The sequence below is a fragment of the Pan troglodytes genome, chromosome 8, assembly GCF_028858775.2.
Source record: "Pan troglodytes isolate AG18354 chromosome 8, NHGRI_mPanTro3-v2.0_pri, whole genome shotgun sequence".
Classification (NCBI taxonomy): Eukaryota; Metazoa; Chordata; class Mammalia; order Primates; family Hominidae; genus Pan; species Pan troglodytes.
This window is the reverse complement of record NC_072406.2, coordinates 145,099,216-145,121,452: the sequence shown is the minus strand read 5'-3', so window position 1 is coordinate 145,121,452 and position 22,237 is coordinate 145,099,216. Positions and strand designations below refer to the sequence as shown.

At 56.3% G+C, this 22,237-nt stretch overlaps 1 protein-coding gene across 6 annotated transcripts in view; it reads left to right on the top strand.

The window, feature by feature from the left end:
* Positions 1-22,237, top strand: part of CFAP46 (cilia and flagella associated protein 46) — a 137,316-nt gene that overhangs the window by 55,622 nt on the left and 59,457 nt on the right. For all 6 annotated transcript variants that reach the window (XR_010147079.1, XM_024346698.3, XM_063782367.1 and 3 more), the window contains 7 exons: positions 4,341-4,479; positions 5,185-5,368; positions 10,959-11,130; positions 12,288-12,493; positions 13,831-14,013; positions 14,852-15,001; positions 18,824-18,972. Coding sequence is in view for 5 of the 6 variants with exons in the window: in XM_024346698.3 (XP_024202466.3) it covers positions 4,341-4,479; positions 5,185-5,368; positions 10,959-11,130; positions 12,288-12,493; positions 13,831-14,013; positions 14,852-15,001; positions 18,824-18,972 (1,183 nt within the window). In the remaining variant the exon portion in view is untranslated. The remainder of the gene's footprint in view (positions 1-4,340; positions 4,480-5,184; positions 5,369-10,958; positions 11,131-12,287; positions 12,494-13,830; positions 14,014-14,851; positions 15,002-18,823; positions 18,973-22,237) is intronic.

Here is a 22,237-nt window from a genome sequence, read left to right as displayed (position 1 = left end):
AAAAGTGTGGCCATGTGTAATTACTAAGTTGAGTACTAACCCCAGCAGTGTGTGTGGTTTGCTGGTCCTGCAAGCATGAGCCTGACGCACACGGCAAGTCCGTCCACTGAGAGGCTAGGCTGCAGCAGAGGAAGGGTTAATCCTAGGGTTGCTGAGCAGGAGATGGGGATACAGCCTCAGACCCACCTCCCTGAGGAGTTTGGGGATAGGGGTCTTGAGGGTTTTGGAGAGGACAGAAGTGTGGAAGAGCACAGGGTCTTGGGAAGGCATTCCTGGGCCAATCCCTATCCGCTCCTCTGTGGGGGACTCCGCACTGGTTGCTGGCATTCAGGGTCTGAAAAATATCCTAAGTGATCCTTCAACCAAAGCCTTAGGATTCTGACGTCAGAGACCCCATCATAGGAGTGACGGGGGTCCAGGTGACTTTTAGCAGCAAGGATGTGGCCAGGGTGCAGCCTGGTTACTGCTCAGTCATAACTACATTCTGTCCACAACCCGGCATGTGATTCTTGTCAGCCCTGTGGGGTGTTTCACGAGGACAGAGATGTGGATCAGGGCACTGGGGAGGCAGAAGGCAGCCCAGACCCCTTCAGAATGTGGCCCGGGCAGAGGAGGCTGTGGAGGGTGTTTTGTGCCTCTGGGCAGAACCTGGAAGCCACGCTATATTTTACTCCATTCACCAAAATAAACATCAGACAGGTCGAATAAGTAGTTTTAAAAATTCAAATTCTAGAAAAAAATCAGAAAGTAGAATTGAGCATAGCAGAGATTTTGTGGAAAGGGGCACTTTTCACAGATACGAAAATGTACGCTCCTGAATCCTGATAAGTGCAGAACAGTAAGAAGTGAACAGACGGGAAGATACTCACACCACATCTGGCAGCTAAATGCTTAGCGTCCAGGCCGCATCAATACTTTAATCAGGCAGGACGGCCATGCTGTGCTGTGGAAACACGAGGCCCAGAGCTCAGCACAGGCACATTCCTCCTCATGCACAGTCCACGGCCCTCACCCACCCGGAGGCACCACGGAGCTGACGGCCTCCGGGGAGGAGGAGACGGTCCACAGGAATGCATGAGGGGTGGGGTCCGGCTGCAGTGCCTCCGCCGGTGAATTGGATGTGTACTGGGTGGTCCCAGGACATGGCTGTGGGTCAATCAGGAGGTCACACCTCAAAGTGAGCCCTCCGCTTAGGCAGGATTGAAGAGGACTCCCTGCGACCCTATGTGTGGTTTCCAAGTTCATTGGACCCCGGTTTAATGAATTCAAGCAGGAGGAAGCAGGGCTCAGGGTTCCCAAGTTTCAGACGCAGACTCGCTTCTCTGGCCAGTGCCTGGGTGAGGAGGGCCTGGCAGAGTGTGAAGGCCACAGTGAGCCCACAGATCCCAGCATCCAATGGGGTGCCACCCTCCTAGCCATGGGTGCTGTCCTTCCAGCCATGGGCGCCTCTGCTCCCTAGACCCAGCCGGTCGGCTCTGGAGAATGCAGTCTCATGAAAAATGAGTCAGAGAAGGGAAAGAAGGCTCCACACTCTGTGACGTAAGCCTCGGTGGTCCAGGTGCTGGCACCAGAGGCGGGTCCTGCTGATAGCATGACGGGGCTGGTGCAGGATGACACGGACTCCAGCCCTCAGCACTGTGGCCTGCAGAGTGCTGGGGGAGGGCGCTGGGAGAAAGGGGTTTGTCTTTCCTTGGGGTCATACTGTTTATCTTTAAAATTACAGAAAAGCACCAGACTTCTGAAAAGAGAAAGGGCGTGAGGGGCTGCGTAGTCTGAGAAGGCTCCAGAGGGTGGGTGGAAGCGGGAGCCATCCTGACCTGGCCCAGAGACCCGCAAGCAGCACAGCAGGGCCAGTGGGGGTGGCAGGTGCAGGCGGCAGGGGTGAAGGTGGCAGGTGCAGGCGGCAGGGGTGAAGGTGGCAGGTGCAGGCGGCATGGGTGAAGGTGGCAGGGGTGCAGGCAGCAGGGGTGAAGGTGGCAGGGGTGCAGGCGGCAGGGGTGAAGGTGGCAGGTGCAGGCGGCAGGGGTGAAGGCGGCAGGGGTGCAGGTGGCAGGGCTGAAGGCGGCAGGGGTGCAGGTGGCAGGGGTGCAGGCGGCAGGGGTGCAGGCGGCAGGGGTGAAGGTGGCAGGTGCAGGCGGCAGAGGTGAAGGTGGCAGGGGTGCAGGCGGCAGGGGTGAAGGTGGCAGGGGTGCAGGTGGCAGGGGTGCAGGCGGCAGGGGTGAAGGTGGCAGGGGTGCAGGTGGCAGGGGTGCAGGTGGCAGGGGCGCAGGTGGCAGGGGTGAAGGTGGCAGGTGCAGGCGGCAGGGGTGAAGGTGGCAGGTGCATGCAGCAGGGGTGAAGGCGGCAGGGGTGAAGGTGACAGGGGTACAGGCGGGAGGGGTGAAGGTGGCAGGTGCAGGCGGCAGGGGTGAAGGTGGCAGGGGTACAGGCTATGGAAGCACCCAGGATGGGAGCCAGGTGAGGGGTGGCAGGGTGTGGAGACAGCCAGGAAAACCCAAGACCCGCTACCATTAGACGGGGTGGAGCCCGCATTGGTGCCCACTATGGTTCTCGGGCGCTCGATGCAGCAGAAATTGACTTGAGATCCAAAGGGTTTTCCAGACGAGGCTTCACTGAAGCTTATTCCTGGGATGAGAGAGGGAGAGGGGAGAGGGAGAGGAGAAGAGGAGAGAGAGAGGAGGGGAGAGGAGAGAGAGAAGAGGGGAGAAGGAGAGGAGAAGAGGAGAGAGAGAGGAGGGGAAAGGAGAGAGAGAAGAGGGAAGAGGGAGAGGAGAAGAGGAGAGAGAGAGGAGGGGAGAGGAGAGAGAGGAGGGGAGAGGAGAGAGAGAAGAGGGGAGAGGAGAGAAGAGGGGAGAGGAGAGAAGAGGGGAGAGGAGAGAGAGAAGAGGGGAGAGGGAGAGGAGAAGAGGAGAGAGAGAGGAGGGGAGAGGAGAGAGAGAAGAGGGGAGAGGAGAGAAGAGGGGAGAGGAGAGAGAGAAGCGAGAGAGAGAAGAGGGGAGAGGAGGGAAGAGGGGAGAGAGGAGAGGAGAGAGAGAAGAGGGGAGAGGAGGGAAGAGGGGAGAGGGGAGAGGAGAGAGGAGAGGAGAGAGAGAAGCGAGAGAGGACAGAGGAGAGGAGAGAGAGAGGTGAAAGAGGAGAGAGGAGAGAGAGAAGCGAAAGGAGAGAGGAGAGGAGAGAGGGGAAAGAGGAGAGAGGAGAGGAGAGAGAGAGGGGAAAGAGGAGAGAGGAGAGGAGAGGAGAGAGAGAGGCGAGAGAGAAGATGAGAGGAGAAAGAAGAGAGAGGAGAGCAGAGAGGCGAGAGAGAGAGAAGAGAAAAGAGAGAAGACAGATCCTTCACTGACCTCTGAAAAAGCCGGGAGGGTGTGGGAATTACCGTCAGGGGAAGGGTGTGCAGGCTGGGCTGGGCAGCGCCCATGATGGGTAGGGGACGCGTCAGCATTCTAGTCGCCATGGCTGTGCTGGGTCGGGGGCAGCAACAAGGCACAGACCCGCCACTCAGCACCCCTTCCCCAGGTGGGGCCTCCATGGCCTTGGTTTGATGTTTTGGATCTCCCGGGGCTCTTGGAATCCTTGAGGTAAAAGGACTCTTGGCCGGAAGGTGGCAGAGTGGGCTGGGTTCTGTGCCCAGTGGGGATGTGTGAGGGATGCGGCCCTGTTCACCCCGTCTCTTCAGGGCCCTTCAAGTTCATCTGCAGCTCGCCCAGACACTGAGGGTTCCATCCCACCAGGATCCACCCTGCTGGCTTCGTGCATTTGGGGGCACTGACGGCCCACAGGGCGCCCTATGGAGGCTGGGTGGGGCTCACCTCCCGGCAGGCAGGCGATTTCTGTGTGTGCCCTGAAGGCGGGCACCTTTGCCTCTGCGTGTCACATGGCTCCGCTGCCTGTGTGGAGACTCGGGGATTGTTCCCGTGCTGCGGGCGCCAAGCATGAGGACTCCCGAGCGCGCACGTGGCGCTGTGTCCTCGGCCGCGGGGGAGCTTTCCATGCAACTCCTGAAAGGACCCCAAGTCCTGCTCGCCAATCTTTAATACGTGGAAACACAGGTCTGTGTTTGTGAACGCAGAATTCTCCAAGGAGATGGAGAGTGACAAGCAGCAAGGAGACAAGACAGCTGCTTCCTGCAACGGAAAGGGCGTCCCGGGTGGCCGCTGTGGGGCTGGAGGGGCCATGCAGGTCCACAGCTCACTTCAGCCCTGCGGGGCATGCGCTGGCCTGGGCACCTCTGTAGCCACGGTTCCACCTCAGGGGCACTGTGATGGGCAGCTTAGTCTGGGAGGTCCGAGGGCGCCTTTGATGAGGGATCAGGCGGCTCCAAGGACACCCCTCCTCCCTCCCAGGGGCTGAGGACGACCTGGCGCTCCGTGCTGCGCTCTACGGCCTGCTCTTCCACAGCCATGCCGACCAGGACGACTGGGAGGGCGGCCTCAAGGTGCTGGATGAGGCTGTGCAGGTGCTGCCAAGGACGGCCCACCGCCTGTGAGTGCTCCCCCACCGCCTGTGAGTGCTCCCCCACCGCCTGTGAGTGCTCCCCCACCGCCTGTGAGTGCTCCCCCACCGCCTGTGAGTGCTCCCCACACCGCCTGTGAGTGCTCCCACACCGCCTGTGAGTGCTCCCCACACCGCCTGTGAGTGCTCCCACACCGCCTGTGAGTGCTCCCCCACCGCCTGTGAGTGCTCCCCACACCGCCTGTGAGTGCTCCCCACACCGCCTGTGAGTGCTCCCCACACCGCCTGTGAGTGCTCCACCCACTGCGTCCCCACCGGGGGTGTGCTCCCCCACCGGAGTGTGCTCCCCCCACCACCTGCTGCTCCCCCACCGGAGTGTGCTCCCCCCATCACCTGTGAGCACCTGCCTGCTGCTCCCCCACCCAGCGTGTGCTCCCCTGCTCCACGCTGTCCCCCTCTGCCTGGGCCTCCCCAGGTTCCCACTTGCACTGGAAGACTTGACTTCGCCAGGAGAATTCAACACAGGGAGAGCGGGGACTGAAAACCCTGCACAGCCCCGAGGCCCCCGCTCACCCCCGAGACCCCCGCGTAGCCCCGAGACCCCCGCTCACCTGGGCTCTGCTTTGCTTCGTCTTTTTAAGCTGGAGGTGGAGGAATAAGTCCGGGCTGCATCACCCATGTTTAAAATTCTGCCACCCGATCCCGACGTTGGTTTCTCACCTTCCCTTTCTTTAGCTTGATCTTCAAGCACATGGTCATCGTGAAGGCCAAGCTCGGGCAGAATTTTTCGATGGAAATACAGAAATTTAAGGCCGAGAGTGAGGACTACTTGGCGCGCATGTGGCACCGCCTGGCCCTGAACTCGCCGAGCGTGTCTGGAGAGCTCGCCTGCTACAACAGCGCCATCCAGGCCTTGCAGGTGCGAAGCCGTAAGCGTGGGTGCACGTGGTAAAATTTGTCCTTTAGTGAAAGGGAGAACCGAGTGGACAGAAGCTCAGCCGGGACCTGGCGTGGGCAGCACGTAGAGCAGCCACGGCTGACGGGCACAGAGAATGCACCGCGTGGCCCCAGGCACTCCTCTTGCTGACCAGTCAGGGACGAGGGATGGAGCTGGTTTCAGTGGTCCCTTTCCAGCATGGAGGGGTCGTGGTCAGGTCCTCGTCCCTGAGCAGGGTGAGGGGGGCCCAGAGGGTGATGCCCCAAGTGGAAGCCCCCAGGCTCCCCTGGAGGCACCGGGGCCCTGATGGGAGGTGGCTGCAGAGGAGAGCAGGCAGGGGCCCCGATGGGCGAGTGGCTGCAGAGGAGAGCAGGGCAGGGGCCCCGATGGGCGGGGCTGCACAGGAGAGCAGGGCAGGGGCCCCGGTGGGCGAGTGGCTGCAGAGGAGAGCAGGGCAGGGGCCCCGATGGGCGGGGCTGCACAGGAGAGCAGGGCAGGGGCCCCGATGGGCGGGTGGCTGCAGAGGAGAACAGGGCAGGGGCCCCGATGGGCGGGTGGCTGCAGAGGAGAACAGGCAGGGGCCCCGATGGGCGGGTGGCTGCAGAGGAGAACAGGGCAGGGGCCCCGATGGGCGGGTGGCTGCAGAGGAGAACAGGGCAGGGGCCCCGATGGGCGGGTGGCTGCAGAGGAGAACAGGCAAGGGCCCCGATGGGCGGATGGCTGCAGAGGAGAGCAGGCAGGGGCCCCGATGGGCGGGTGGCTGCAGAGGAGAACAGGCAGGGGCCCCGATGGGTGGGTGGCTGCAGAGAGCAGGCAGGGGCCCCGATGGGTGGTGGCTGCAGAGGAGAACAGGGCAGGGGCCCTGATGGGCGGGTGGCTGCAGAGAACAGGGCAGGGGCCCCGATGGGCGGGTGGCTGCAGAGGAGAACAGGCAGGGGCCCCGATGGGCGGGTGGCTGCAGAGGAGAACAGGCAGGGGCCCCGATGGGTGGGTGGCTGCAGAGAGCAGGCAGGGGCCCCGATGGGTGGTGGCTGCAGAGGAGAGCAGGCAGGGGCCCCGATGGGAGGTGGCTGCAGAGGAGAACAGGCAGGGGCCCCGATGGGCGGGTGGCTGCACAGGAGAGCAGGCAGGGGCCCCGATGGGCGGGTGGCTGCAGAGGAGAGCAGGGCAGGGGCCCCGATGGGCGGGTGGCTGCAGAGGAGAACAGGCAGGGGCCCCGATGGGCGGGTGGCTGCAGAGGAGAACAGGCAGGGGCCCCGATGGGCGGGTGGCTGCACAGGAGAGCAGGGCAGGGGCCCCGATGGGCGGGGCTGCAGAGGAGAGCAGGCAGGGGCCCCGATGGGCGGGTGGCTGCAGAGGAGAGCAGGGCAGGGGCCCCGATGGGCGGGGCTGCACAGGAGAGCAGGCAGGGGCCCCGATGGGCGGGGCTGCACAGGAGAGCAGGCAGGGGCCCCGATGGGTGGGTGGCTGCAGAGGAGAGCAGGCAGGGGCCCCGATGGGCGGGGCTGCACAGGAGAGCAGGGCAGGGGCCCCGATGGGCGGGTGGCTGCAGAGGAGAGCAGGCAGGGGCCCCGATGGGCGGGTGGCTGCAGAGGAGAGCAGGGCAGGGGCCCCGATGGGCGGGTGGCTGCAGAGGAGAGCAGGCCTCTGCAGGGCCCTGGGATGTGGGCGTTCTGGGGATGTTGGCGTCTCTTCCCCACCCCCAGGAAGGCAAGACGGACGTTCCCCTTGGGGTGGGCTCAGGAGGAGGTGGGCGCTTTGGCGTTGATTTGATGCCTCTGCTTGTCAGGGGCAAGGGGCATGTGGTGCGCACCCGAGAACTTCATCTTGGGGACGAAAAGGCATCCCAGGCCCCTGGTGTGAAAGGCATGAACCTTTCAACATTAGTGAAGATCTTAAAAGGCTTTTCTGTTACACGAGCTGTTTCTCCGGCTCAGAGCAATCCTGCCCCGAGGCCTTTGGATTGTTCTGGGGTCCAGGCGGCCCTCGGCATCGGGAACTGAGGATGGTTCAGGGCACTGGGTGGTCAAGGCAGATGCCCGGGTACCGCCGTGGGGAGCCACAGGGAGCCACTGCTCCTCGCTCCGGGGAACCAGAGGCCACGTCGTTCCTCGGCAGTTGCCCTGCTAGGGTTCGCGGGTATCAGGCAGGGACCTGGCCTCCTCCAGGGAAAGCAGGAAGGGCCTGAGGAGGGGAGGCTGCGGGCGGCTGGGGAAGGCAGGACCCAGCTGAGCTGCGCTGGGCCTCGGGGCAGAAACCCTTGAAAGTGTTTTCTGTCTTCACTTACCCGAGTCCTTCCTTCAGTTGTCTTTGTTAGAGGTACAACATGATGTTTTTAGTAAATTCTCAGGGTTATATAATGATCACCCACACACAATTTTAGAAGGTTTCATCACCCCCTAGCAACCCTGCCTCCATCAGCACTCACTCCCCATCCTTCTCTCCCTCCATCGGCCCCAGCAAGCCACAGATCTGGACATTTTCTGTAAACAGAGCCAAGCATTACATGGTCCTTCATGCAGCATGACATCGCCCAGGGCCATCCCCATCATTCCCGTTTAGGACCGAGTCGTATTCTGTTACGTGTCTTACAGTCCACAGATGGCTATTTGTGTTGTTTCCCATTATCTGCCTGCTGTGAGGAATGCTGCGGTCAGCATTTGCTCCCGAGTTCTGGCGTGGCCCGGTCCTTGTCCCCCGGGGGCACAGCCCAGCAGTGGAGTTGCTGGGCACACGGTCGCCCTGTGTGGGGCCATCAGATGAAGTGCCAGATTGTCTCCCACAGCGGCCTCACAGGGTTGCCCTCCCGCCTGCAGGGCGTGGGCTGCGGTTTCTCCACACGCTCACCAGCTCTTGATGTCGTCTGACTGTTCTAGCTGTGCCGTCAGGGGTGAAGGGGGTGTCTCCTCGTGTTTGCCTGTATTTTCCCAGCCACTGATGATGAGGTGCATATTCCCACATGCTTATGGGCCATTTGTAGGTTGTTGGAGAAGTGTTCATTGCAGTCCTTTGCCCATTTTTAATCTGGTTGTTTGGTTTTCGTTGCTTTAGAGGCGCTCATGGTGTATCGTGGATGCAGGTTCTTTAGCAGGAGCCTCATCTACAAACCCTTTCTCATTCTGTGAGCTGCTTTTTCAACCACGTCTCCACTTTCTGGATGGCATGATTTGTGGCACAAACACGTTTTAAATTGTGATGAAATTCTAGTTGTCTGTGTCTTGTTTTGTTGCTTGTGTTTCTGGCATTGTATCTGCGAAACTGTTGCATAACCCAAGGTCTTGAAGATTTGTTCCCCTGTTTTCTTCCGAGTTTTATAGATGTAGCTGTTATGTTAATGAGTTATATGGTGTGAGGCAGGGTCCCCGGCACTCCTCAGCCTGTGGATGCCAGGTGGCCCCGCACTTCTGTTGAGAAGATGACCTGCTCTCCCTTGAGCCTCCTATCAGGGCCAAGGCCCTCCCCAACGTACACAGCTTTTGTGGGAGCCACCGTCGGCCTCCACAGCTGCTCCCCTCCTTCCCCATCCATGGGGATCCTTCACGTGGCTCCCAGGCCCTACCACCTCACCGGTTCCTCATCCTTCTCCCCTTCCCACCTCTTCATGACAGAGGAGGCCCTGGGCTAAGGGCAGGACCTTGGCCATCTGATCTCACTGCACGTCCTGAGCTAAGCACCGCTGCCGCCCATTTTACCCACAAGCAATTCTCTAGCCCAGACCCCCCACCCCCTAGACCTGTGAATCCTGCTGCCTGCCTGGCCCCACCCTGGGGCCAGCATCTTACCCAAAACCAAACACCTGCTTTTCCCACCATTCTTCTTCTTGCCTTCCCCCTCGAGATGTTGCAGCTCCATCCTCCGGTGGCTGGACTTACACCCGACACCCACAACAAACCCACACCTTGCACCTAGACCCATGGACACACCCAACTTAACAGCCCACAGCTGCGACCAAGACACACCCCATGTATCCCACCCCCACACAGCCTATACTACACCCCACAGGCTGCACCTTCACACCTGTAACCCACATCTCATACACACCATTCACACCCAATACCCCCACACACAACTCACACCCGACACATCCCACACACATCACTCACACTCCACATCCCACTCACACCCCACATCCCACACACACCACTCACACCCCACATCCCACACACACCACTCACACCCCACATCCCACACACACCACTCACACCCCACATCCCAAACATACAACTCACACCCCACATCCCACACACACCACTCATACCCCACATCCCACTCACACCCCACATCCCAAACACACAACTCACACCCCACATCCCACACACACATGCACCCCACATCCCAAACACACAACTCACACCCCACATCCCACACACACCACTCACACCCCACTTCCCAAACACACAACTCACACCCCACATCCCACACACACCACATGCACCCCACATCCCAAACACACAACTCACACCCCACATCCCACACACACCACACACACCCCACATCCCACACACACCACACCCCCCCCACATCCCACACACACCACATACCCCCCACATCCCACACACACCACACATACCCCACATCCCACACAGACCACACACACCCCACATCCCACACGCACCACTCACACCCCACGGGGACCTGCTCGTGACGGCTGATGCAGTGTGAGTGCCGAGCACAGAGGGAACCCCCAGCAGATTCGTGGGCTGAATAAGTGGCATGGGCCAGCGCTCAGAGAGCCACAGATATTTGACAGCAGAAATGAAGTGGCGGCGACATCCGTGCATGGCACGTGGGGTGGTGCCAGTGCGAGGTCCACCCTGCTGGAGAAGAGTGTGGCCGTGGCCCCAGCAGCACCTGTGGAGGGGAGGGTGTGGTGCAGGCTAACCCCGGCTCGCAGGGCCTCGGAGGGCGCGGTGCAGGCTAACCCCGGCTCGCAGGGCCTCGGAGGGCGCGGTGCAGGCTAACCCCGGCTCGCAGGGCCGCGGAGGGTGTGCTGCAGGCTAACCCTGGCTCGCAGGGCTGAGGCTCTGCTCTGCAAGGGTCAGGTTAGGGCGGCCTCATCCAATTCTGTAGTGATGGTGGCCAAGTCTGCACGGGCCAGGCCTTGGACTGGGCTCTGCATCTGGACGCAGGACAGGGCAAACACCTTTCCTACCCTGCAGAGGCCTCCTTTCCAGCAGGGACATGGGGCTGCCCACAGAGCCACCCAGAGAGGGCCACCTGCAGACAGGGCGACAGCAGGACCCCTGTCCTGTGTCCTCTTGTGGTGCAGCGAATGTCTGGGGACCCGGGAGGCCCCAGGAGGGTGGCATCTGCAAAGGGTGAGGAGACGGGGAAGGAATTCGCCAAGCTGCAGCCTTCCCACCTCTGCCTGTGAAAAGAAACAACTGCACCTGAAATGTCCCAATGAGCCTAAATGGCAACTTGGTCTCATTAGAGGCGGCCTGCAAACGATCGCTGTGGGGGTAAGAATGAAGCTTTTCTTGTAGAAAATGAGCAATAAAAGTATTCCACTGCGTCAGGAACGCCTTCAGGGCCACCCTGAGGATGTCACCCTTCCTGTTCAATCCCACAGAAGCCTGAGACGGAGTGGCAGAAGGTGGAGTACCTCATGGAGTTCGGCCAGTGGCTCCATCACAGACACTTTCCTCTCGAGGACGTGGTCTTCCACCTCCGCTGGGCTGTCGAGATCCTGCTGGCCATGAAGTCACCCGGCGATGTCCCTGAGCCAGAGCCCACGCCGGATGGTGAGCCCACGCCACTGGCAGGGTGCCGACCCCACGCCGCTCCCCAGAGCTCTGCTTCCTGCTCCGTGATCTGGATGGCCGTTGGGCATCCACGTGTCTGTGCAGGCTTTGGAGGCCAGGAGCCCCTGACGTGTCTCAGCGCTGTCTTCTGCAGGGGCCCTGAGGGACTCAGCCTGACAGCCACCAGATGACCTTCACAGAAAGGTTCCATCCAAGTCAGGCAGAAGGCATGTTCTCGGGCACACAGCTGGGCCGGCCCAGAGGCAGCCTTCCTCAGGAGGCTGGGGGAGCGGGGGTCCTGAGCACCTCAGACCCTGTGGGCACCTCAGCCATCCCCAGAGTTGCTTCAGACTCGAGGTGGGGGCTCTGTTCTCCAGTTGCTGCTCCTCAGCAGGCCCTTGGCCACCCAGCCCCTGCTCACAGCAGTGCAGGAAAGTGGGGGTTTGCTGGCAAATGGGGACCTGGGCAGACAATGGCGGCCCCACTGGCATCATCCAGAGCTTAAACACTGCCAGTGCCTGGGCATCAGCCCAGGGTGACCCAGGGCAGAAACTCTGTGGGGAGCGCAGGTGCGCACGGAGAGTCCCATGGGGTGGCTCCGGCGGTCCTGCCGTGAAGAGCAGAGGCAGGCAGAGCCCAGCTAGGGTGGCCACCCCACACACACACACACACATACACGCACACACACACGTGCGCACAGCAGGGCCATCCTAGAGCACTCAACAATGCTGGCTTGCTCAGGGCCACCCTCCCCGTGGCCGCTGGTTCTAGCCCCGTCAGGATGAGTGGGGGCCCTGCTCAGAACTCCCAGGCCCTTGGGACAGTCTGGGACAGGAATGGGGTGCCCAGGCCAGGTGCAGCTCATGAGGCTTCCAGGACACACAGGGCAGCAGGAGAGCCCTCGGGGCCTGGGGGCCTGGGGCTGGAGCTGAGACTGGAGCTGCTCCTGGGGGTGAGGGGGCAGCCAAGCTCAGCCTTCGCAGAGTAAGAACAACACGTGGCTCTTCCCCTGGCTGCCGGCCTGCAGCAGAGTGGAGCACCTGGGGTCCACGAGGCACCGGGCAGTCCACCACAGCCTCGGGCAGGGAAGGGAGTGGCCTGAGGCCCACAGACCCGTAGCCGGGCCTGCTCTCAGCCTCGGGCACCCCGTGTTTCAGGGGAGTACGTGGCTGTGCAGATGCCCCCACGGAGCCCCGTGTCCGAGGCCGAGGAGGCGGTGTCCTTGGAGCAGCTGCGTAGCGTGCGGCAGCTGGAGGCGCTGGCCCGCGTGCACATCCTGCTGGCCCTGGTGCTGTCGCCGGGCGCCGAGGGCTACGAGGACTGCTGCCTTGCAGCCTACGCCTTCTTCAGGCACATCTGGCAGGTGAGGCCCAGCGCAGACTCCCCTGCTCCTGCAGCACCTCCCGGGACGGCCGCGGGCTGGGGAAACTGCAGTGAGCGTTGTAAAGATATCAGAGTCTTTCCCAGCATTTCCTAAAGACCTTTGAGATGTAAACAATTTCCTGCGACATCCAGATTCTTCCTCTCTACCGAATGATTCCCATCAGCATAAAACAAGAGACTCCCCAAAAACAAGAGACTCCCCTCTTCACTCCTGCACCCTCCACATTCCCAGCACTCCCCAAGGGAGGGGCTCGTGGCTCCCTCCAGATCAGCCGGTCCTCCCTGACACCCGCCCTGGCACCCTTGCCGACCACCACCCAAAACTGCCTCTGCCTGGCTCGCCACGCCAAGGCAGCAGCAGGCGCCTCTGTTAGCTGGGGCCCGACAGCTCCTGAACCGCCCGCTGACGGGGCTTCCAGAGCCTTCTTCCCACTCCCACCCCCCTCCTTGTCCTGCTCCTCCTACCACCTCTCCCTGTAAAGCCCACCAGGAGCAGCTGTTGGGGGCCTCCCCGTGCGTCTGTCCAGGCCTCCCGCAGGCTACACCCCAGCAGGGCAGCGCCAGGCATGGCAGGCCTTTCTTCTGAGGACGAGTTTGCCCGGAGCCCCCATAGGGCATCTCGGGATCAAGAGGGCCACTGCCCAGCCGTGGGCAGAGCAGGAAAGGCAGGGAGGCCCCCCCATCCCATCTTCAGAATGCTCCACGCTAACCCCGCCCCCCAGCCTCAACCACTGCCAGACCCGGGGCTGTGGGCGCCCACGCTGCCATTCTTTGTGACTCTTCTAGGAGAATTGCTCAACGTTATTCTCATGTGTTCTTAATTAGAGACCTCGAACTCATTCACCCGAGGAGTGGCAAGTCTCCCCCAGGGCCAGCCACGCCTGCCCCAGACCCCCACGTGTCAGGGCCGCGAGGGGCCCGCAGGGCCTGCCAAGGAGGCGTGCCTAATGTCCTCCCTGCCTGGGTACATCCCCAACAAGGGCCTCTGCAGGGAGGGTGCGGCATGGCCAGCAGGGAGCCCCAGGGCCAGGGGTGTCCCGCTGTGTCCCTGACAGTGGAGTGAGACTGAGGGACACCCGCGGAGCCAGCAGGCTCACGGGCATGTCCCTGCAGCCCCCGGTGCCCACACCCCGGCCAGCCCAGCTCCATGCTCTAGGGGCTCCCCTGACGGCAGCTGACGGGGATGCAAGACCACCAGAGCACTAGAGTCTGGGGAGCCCCGCGGGTCTGAGTGTCCCTCATCCAGGAGTGGAGGGTGGGCAGAGTGGGCGGTGGGTGGGTTTTCAGTGCTGCAAATGTGGATTTCATCCCCACCAGGTTTCTTTGATGACAGCAGGAAAATCAGTTCCGGAAAACAGACCCCTGGCAGCAACCAGCTCACATCTGTTATTGCCTAAAAAAGAGAAGGAGAATGAGAGGAGTAAAGAGAAGGAGAAGGAGAGGAGTAAAGAGAAGGACAAGGAGAAGGGAAAGGAGGAGAAAGTCAAGGAGCCCAAGCAGGTGATGCCCAGGTGGCCACGGTGCAGAGGCCGGGCCCGGGATGGCCTGTGCCTCAGTTTCCCTGCCTGTCAGGGTTCTCAGAGGAGCCCCAGGTGGCCTCAGTGCAGAGGCTGGGCCCCGGCCGGCCTCTGTGCCTCAGTTTCTCTCCCTGTCAGGGTTCTTGGAGGACAATACGAGGGAATGTCTGTAAAGCACCCTGGCTTGTCCCTGGCAGGAATCCCGGGCCTGGAGCTAGCCACGTAATGCACGCAGTTTGCACAGAGCATGTTGTCCCAGGTCTGCCAGGCTCAGAGGCCATGGCAGCAGACACAGCCCAGGGCCTGGGTCCCAGAGCAGTGAGAAAAGTGTTTTTTTCATCTCATGAAACCTTTCCCTCTGCAAGTATCCACTTCTCAAAGTGCCGGGCAGGTCTGAGAAACCACTTGGCTGCCCAGCTTCCCAGAGCAGGACGCTCACACCTGGACCCCAGCACGAGCACTGCTGAGTTCATGGGACGCTCACACCCGGACCCCAGCACGAGCACTGCTGAGCTCACCGGCCAGCTGTCACTGAGGGGAGACACAGGAGGCAGAGGCTGTAGAGCCTTAGCTCTCGGGAGTCCTGAGCCTGGGCACCCCCAGGCCAACTCTGGCTGTGCACAGGGCAGAAAGCTTTGTGTGCACTGCCTGGAAACAGTATCAGAGGCTGGATCTGGGCGCTCGCTGGGGCCTGCTGGTGGGGAGGATGCCGGCTGCCCAGGGCTGTGGCCTGCCTGCCGCACAGCCATGCCAGGGGGCCAGGGGTGTCTGCTGTTTCACCTCCACCATTTCAGGTAAATCCTGTATTCTTGCCTTTCTAGTCTCAAAGCCCAGCTCCTATCAAACAACTGGAAGACTTACCCATGAGCATAGAAGAGTGGGCTTCCTACTCCTGCCCCGAGGAAGTGCTGTCTGTACTGAAACAGGACAGAAGTGACTCTACTGTGAACCCCTCAAGTATCCAGAAGCCGGTACGTTGACATAAAGAAAAGGCCCAAGACCTTGGTCACAGCATGGTGTCCCCTTGACCTGTCCCCAAGTCCAGTTTTCACTGTGAACTGTAGCCAGAAAAAGGAGGACAGGACAGAGTCCCATCAGCCCCCAGCCTCCCACAGGCCCTCCCAGCACCACTGTCTGCCCTCAACTGCCGACACTTAGGAAAGCCTTCCTTCTTTCCCCACTCAAGTCCAACATGTACCTAGCGAGACAGGACAGATGTTCATGACAAGCTCCCACAACTGGGTGGTTAAAACAACAAAAATTGATCCCCTCATGGTTCTGGAGGCCGGAAGCCGAAAATCAGTGTCCTTGGGCTCAAATCCAGGTGTCGGGAGGGCGGCACACCCTCCAAAGGGGCCGGGGAAGATCCCTCTTTCCTCATCCCGGTCGGCCTCTGTGGTCACGTGGCCTCCTCTTTTGTGTGGATCAAATCTCCCGCTCCCTCCCACGGAATTGCATTTAGGGCACACCTGGACCATCTCCACCTGCGGTGTTTGGTGCCACGCTGCCATGCTGCCCTCCATAGTGGTCATTCAGTTCACTGCCATGCCCGCTGTGGGTAGAGTGGCCCTGCGTAGATCCCTGCTGATGCCACTCCCCTCAATATCAGCAGCCGGTGGGTGGGCAGGGGCATTCCCCATGGTTTAATGGGACACCCCTGGCCACAGTGAGGTTGGCCTTCAGTGCTTCCTATCCTTTTGTGATGTGCCCTCCAGGCTGTCGCCCATATTTAATTAAGCTTTCTGACTTTTCCTGATTGGTTTGAAGGAATCCTTTATTCTGGAAAATCACATGAGCAGCCATGTGACCAGCAGATCTGCCTCCACTTTGTGCCTTGCCTTTCCACTCTGTTAAGGAGGTCTTTTTGGGAACAGGGATTAGTAGTTTTAATGTAATAAGAGTCATTAGTCATTTCCTTTGTAATTAGTCAGTTTTTTGTGTGTCCTTTTTTTTTTATGTTTTCATTTCTGGAGGTTGTACAGATATTCTGTTATAGTATTTTTCCAAAAAGTGGAAATATTTTGCACCTTTATAGTTTTGTCTGTCACCTGAACTTGATGTGTGTGTGGTGTGAGGTAGGGGTCAAGCCTCAAGCATGGCAGTCAGGGTGTCCCGTTGTTCTGACGCCACTTCCTGAAATGTCACTGGCTGCCTTCCCTGCTGGCTGCACTGGGCATGAGCAGGTGCCCACCTGTGCATGGGGCTGCTTTGGGGTCTCTCTTGCTTTCTGTTAGTTTTTTATCCTTGGCATCATCATCTCATTGTCAATTACTGAGCTTTACAACTGTGAGTATTTGGTAGAGAAAATCTCCTTACCTCATTCTTCAGGACGGTTGGGCTATTCTTTTTATTTTCCATTGCATGTCCATGTGTATTTTAGAATCAGTGTGTCAGACCCATCACAAACCCTGGTAGAGTTTTTACTGACATTGCATTGAATCTGTAAATTACTTTATGGAGAACTGACATTGTTATGGTGTTCAGCCTTTTGATCCATGGACATGGTCTGTCTCTCCACTGACTTAGGTCTTCTTCAGCATCTCTTAACAATAGACCAGAGTTTTCTGCTTGGCAGTTATGCATGTCAGATTTATTTCTGTGTATTTGATATTTTTGATGCTGTTGTAAATATAGCTTTTTTGTTTCATGTTTAAACTCCAGATAAACTATAGAAATGTAATTGTTTTCATTTTGGCCTTGTAAGCATCCATTTTGTTAAGCTCTTTATAACTTTAGTAATTTGTCTGTAGATTATTTTGGATTTTGTGTGTACATCATCGTTTTATCTGCAAACACATTTTTCTTTTTTAGTTTCCACTCTTTACACTGTTTTTTCTTTACCTTGCCTTATATTCTGGCAAGGACCTCCAGTATGAGGCTGAATGAAAATGGTGATAACATCGATTTTTATGTTGCGCACCCTATCTCAAAGGAAAGTTTCCAGCATTTTACTCTGAAGTATAATTGATGTTTGTTGTAGGTTTTTATAGATCTTTATTGATTAAGGAAGTTTATTTCTATTCGCTAATAATTTTAGTCATGAATGCTTTTATATTTTTCTCCATCTATGCAGATGATGTTTTCCTCCTTCATTCCTTGAATTAATTACCTTGATTCTTTCTAATGATTATCACAATAGGGCAGCTTGGCTGTGCTGTCACTCACTTTATGTCACCAGCTTTGGTTGGCGGCTCTTGTTTCCGGGGTGTGTGCATCTGTGCTTGTGAGGAAGATGATGTTTAATTTTCCTTTCATGTGTGTCCTCCTCAGGATGTGGTAAAAGTTATGCTGGCCTTTTAGTCAGTTAGCAAGTGTTCCTTTCTGACCATTCTTAGGAGAAATTTGTAGAAGATTGGTGGTTATTTCATCCTTAAATGTGTGGAAGAATTCCCTGGTAAAGCCATCTGAGCCCAGAGCTTCTGTTTGGGAAAATTTTAAATTATGGATCCAATTTATTTCATAGTTATAGAATTCTTCAGAGTTTCTGTTTCTTCTTGTAACAGTTTTCATGGGCTGTGTTTTTCTGGGATGTTTTTATTGAAAATACATTTTGGATGTATTGCCATGAAGTTGTTCTCAATGTCCTTGTATTACCTTTTAATGCATGTGGGACCTGTAGAGCCCTGTCACCCCTCGCTCGCTCTCCCGATCAGCCTCATTGGGAGTGATCAATTCCATTGACCTCTCAAAGGACCCTGTGCTTTCCAGGCCACCCACACGGCCCCTCTGCCTGGTTGTCATCCCTGAGGGGACGGCCTCCTCCTAGATTGCCTGGAATTCTGAGGTGCAGCCCTTCAAGAACCCAGCCTGAGAGAGAGAGTGAGAGAGTGGAGCTCTTGGTGGGCCCTGAACCCCGTTTTCTAAGCCCAGCCTACAGCACGATGCGGAGCGCCATGGGGCCCTCAGCTGCCTCAGTGCCTGATAGCCAGGCTCGTATCCCTGGATGCCTCAGTGCCTGACAGCCAGGCTCATATCCCTGGATGCCTCAGTGCCTGACAGCCAGGCTCGTGTCCCTGGATGCCTCAGTGCCTGACAGCCAGGCTCGTGTCCCTGGATGCCTCAGTGCCTGACAGCCAGGCTCATATCCCTGGATGCCTCAGTGCCTGATAGCCAGGCTCGTGTCCCTGGATGCCTCAGTGCCTGACAGCTAGGCTCGTGTCGCTGGATGCCTCAGTGCCTGATAGCCAGGCTTGTGTCACTGGATGCCTCAGTGCCTGATAGCCAGGCTTGTGTCCCTGGATGCATACTGACTTCCAGATCTCGGCCTGGTGATTCTTTGGATATTGATTATCCTCCAGTTCTTAGAAGTACATTTTTGCAACAGGTCATCCAACTTTCCTAATTTCCCACTCAAGAGTAATGGTTTTAACAAACCAAGTCCAACATCATAGGAAGCATTAGCTCTTCTCTATATATTAAATTTGTAAGTGGTTGTGTGTGCACACAAAGAAATTCTGTCTCTAATGAGTCAGTAGTTTTTAGTGGAAAAATGAAACAAACACATAAGGGTGTGTTTCTTGTGAGGATCTTCATACTTGGGTGCTGATGTTCACAAAGATTATCACGTGACAAAATGAAACCCATGAGTGGAAGAGGGAAGGAAGATAGCACAGCCTCCATCCATCCCACAGAAACGCACTGAGCACCTGCTGTGTGCGGACACGTGCTGAGCACCTGCTGTGTGCAGACATGTGCTGGCATGGGGAGGGAGGGAGTTCTCTGAGGAAAGACCCTTATGCTTGTGGTCTACACCCGCTCCTGTGACCTCCTGTGTGTGTTATGTGTCCATGTAGACATACAGTTTGTATTTCCTGGACCACCTGGTCAAGGCCCTGCAGAAGATGTGCCTGCACGAACTCACGGTTCCCGTCCTGCAGTTGGGGGTGCTGATTTCGGACTCCGTGGTGGGAAGCAAGGGCCTGTCAGATCTCTACCACCTTCGGTGGGTACAGCTCCTTTTTCAGAGTGTGATTTCCCCAAAGCAATACAAAAATAAACAACATGTTAAGGTATTAATTCTGTAGTTGACTGTGTAAATAATAAAGTCCCTGGGACTTGAACACCAAGTAAATAAAAATATTTGAATATGAAAATGGTATTTTTGGTTGGGACGGGAGGACTATTTGATCCCAGGAGTTTGAGACCAGCCTGGGCAACATAGCAAGACCCCATCTCTACAAAAAATTTAAAAAATATATTAGCCAGGTATGGTGACACACACCTGTTGTCGCAACTACTCAGGAGGCTGAGGCAAGAGGATCACCTGAGCCTAAGAAATGGAGGCTGCGGTGAGCTATGATCATGCCCCTGCACCCTAGCCTGGGCAACAGAGCATGATGCTGTTACTAAAAATTTAAAAGATAAAATATGATATTTTTATTTTAAAATTTCTACCTGATCCTTAGGAGAATATTCTTGTTTTAAGGAAATACAGGCATATCTTGGAGATATTGCAGGTTGTGTTCCAAAACAAAACAAATATCACATTAAAACAAGTCACATGAATTTTTTTGGTTTTCCAGAGTATATAAAAGTTAGGTTTACACTATTCTGTAGTCTATTAAGTGTGTGATAGCATTATGTCTAAAAAATGTACATACATCCATTTAAAATGTATGTACTAAAAATGCTAAAAAGGCTGGCAATTTCTTAAAATAAGACAACAATAAAATTTGCCACATGGATCAACTCTTTCACAAAAGATTTCTCTGTAGCATGCAATGATGTTTGATGGAATTTTACCCATGGCAGAAGTTCTTTCAAAATTGGAGTCAGTCTCTTAAATGCTGCTGCCACTTTATCAACTCAATGTATGGAATATTCTAGGTCCCTTTTGTCATTTCCACAGTGTTCACAGCATCTTTACCAGGAGCAGATCCCATCTCAAGAAACCACTTTCTCTGCTCATCCATAAGAGGCAATTCCGCATCCATTCAAGTTTTCTCTTGAGATTGCAGCAATTCAGTGCCGTCTTCAGGCTCCACTTCTGATTCTACTTCTCTTGCTATTTCCCCCACATCTGTAGCTCCTTCTACTGAAATCTTGGATCCCTCAAAGTCATCCATGAGGTTTGGGATCAACTTCTTCCAAGTTCCTGTTAATGTTGCTATTTTGACCTCCTCCCATGAATCAGGAATGTTCTTAATGGGATCTAGAATGGTGAATCCTTTCCAGAAGGTTTTCAATTCACTTTGCCCAGATCCATCAGAAGAATCACTCTCTGCGGCAGCTATAACTTTATTAAATGTGCTTCATAAATAGTAAGACTTGAAAGTCGAAATGCCTCCTTGATCCATGGACTGCATGGGTGTGGTGTTAGCAGTGGTGTTAGCAGGCACTGAGAAGGCATTCGTCTCCTTGTACGTCTCCGTGAGCACTCTTGGGTGGCCAAAGCATTGCCAATGAGCAGTACTATTTTGAAAGGAATCTGTTTTTCTGAGCAGTAGGTCTCAACAGTGGGCTTTAAATATTCAGCAAACCATGCTGTCAACAGATGTGCTGTCACCAGGCTTTGTTGTACACTTACGGAGCACAGGCAGAGTAGATTGAGCATCATTCTTAAAGGCCCTGGGATTTTCAGAATGGCGAATGAGGATTGGCTTCAACTCAAAGTCCCCGGCTGCATTAGCCCCTAGCAAGAGAGTCAGCCTGTGCTTGGAAGCTTGGAAGCCAGGCATTGACTTTTCTTCTCTAGCTCTGAAAGTCCTAGAAGGCATCTTCTTCCAATAGAACGCTGTGCGGTCTACAGTGGAAATCTGTTGTTTAGCGTAGCCACCATCCATGCTCTTATTAGCTGGATCTTCCGGCTAACTGGCTTCAGCTTCTCCATCAGCACTTGCTGCTTCACCTGGCACTTTTATGTGACAGAGACAGCTTCTGTCCGGAAACCTCACGAGCCCACCTCTGCTGCTTCAAACTTCTTCTGCAGCTTCCTCACGTCTCCCAGCATTCATGGGATTGAAGAGAGTGAGGGCCTCGCTCTGGATGAGGCTTCGGCCTGAAGGAATATTGTGACTGGTTTGATCTTCAGAGCAGACCACGGAAACTTTTTCATACCGGCACTGAGGCGGCTTCACCTTCTCGTCATTTGTATTCATATGTTCCCTGTAGGAGCTTCTCATTTCCTTTCAGAACTTTCCCTTCGCACTTACAACTTGGTTAACTGGTGCAGGGGGCCAAGCTTGCAGTCTGTCTCCACTTCTGACACGCTTTCCTCACTGAACTGAATCATTTTTGGCTTTTCTTTAACGTGAGAGACGTGCGCCTGTTCCTTTCTCTGGAACACTTAGAGCCCATCATAGGGTTATTAACTGGCCTAATTTCAAAATTTCTGTGTCTTGGGGAATAGGGAGGCCCAAGGGGAGGGAGAGAAATGGGGGAGTGGCCAAGCCGCAGAGCAATCAGAGCCCACGGGACATTTATCGACTCAGTTCACTGTCTCATATGGGCGTGGCTGATGGTGCCCCAAAACAATTACAATGGTAACCGCAAAGATCACTGAACACAGATCACCGTAACACAATCATAATAATGACAAAGTTTGAAATATTTTGAGAATTACCAAAATGTGACACAGAGACACCGAGTGAGCAGGTGCTGTGGGAAAATGGCGCCAATGGACTTGGTCGCTCAGGGCTGCCCCAGACTTTCAATTTGTAAAATATGCAACATCTGAGCAGCGCAATACAGCACAGTTTGATAAATGGAGGCACCTGCGCCCTGAAGGATCCGGGAGAAAGGCTGCAAGTTGCATCCTCAGCTTGCTCAGATATCCCAGGGGCGGGCGCGGGAGAGGAAGCTGGAGCAGGTGTGGTCACAGGGCCAAGAGAGGCCACCGGGGCCCGCACAGGGATGCTTCCTGGTGTCTGTGCAACTTTCCTGCTTGCCTGAAAGCATTTTACAAGAATAGGGTTTTCAACAGGAGTGGTGGCTTCTCTGCTTATTGTGGTGGGTGCTGAGCCCACCTGAGGGCCTCCTCTTCTCGGACGGCGTCCAGGAGGCAACAGATAATGCCTCGCACGAGATCTGTGAAGGAGCGGGAGAAGAATCCCACCTGAAATTTGATGGAGCTACCGGGCACTTTTCCCTAGTAATTTCGCTTACCTTTAAAAATGATTGAAAATACCATCCAAGTGTGCCTCGATGTGTTAGTTGGCCGTTTTCTGTGAAGCACACTAGTAGCTTGGTTTCTGGCTCCCTCTGCGCCC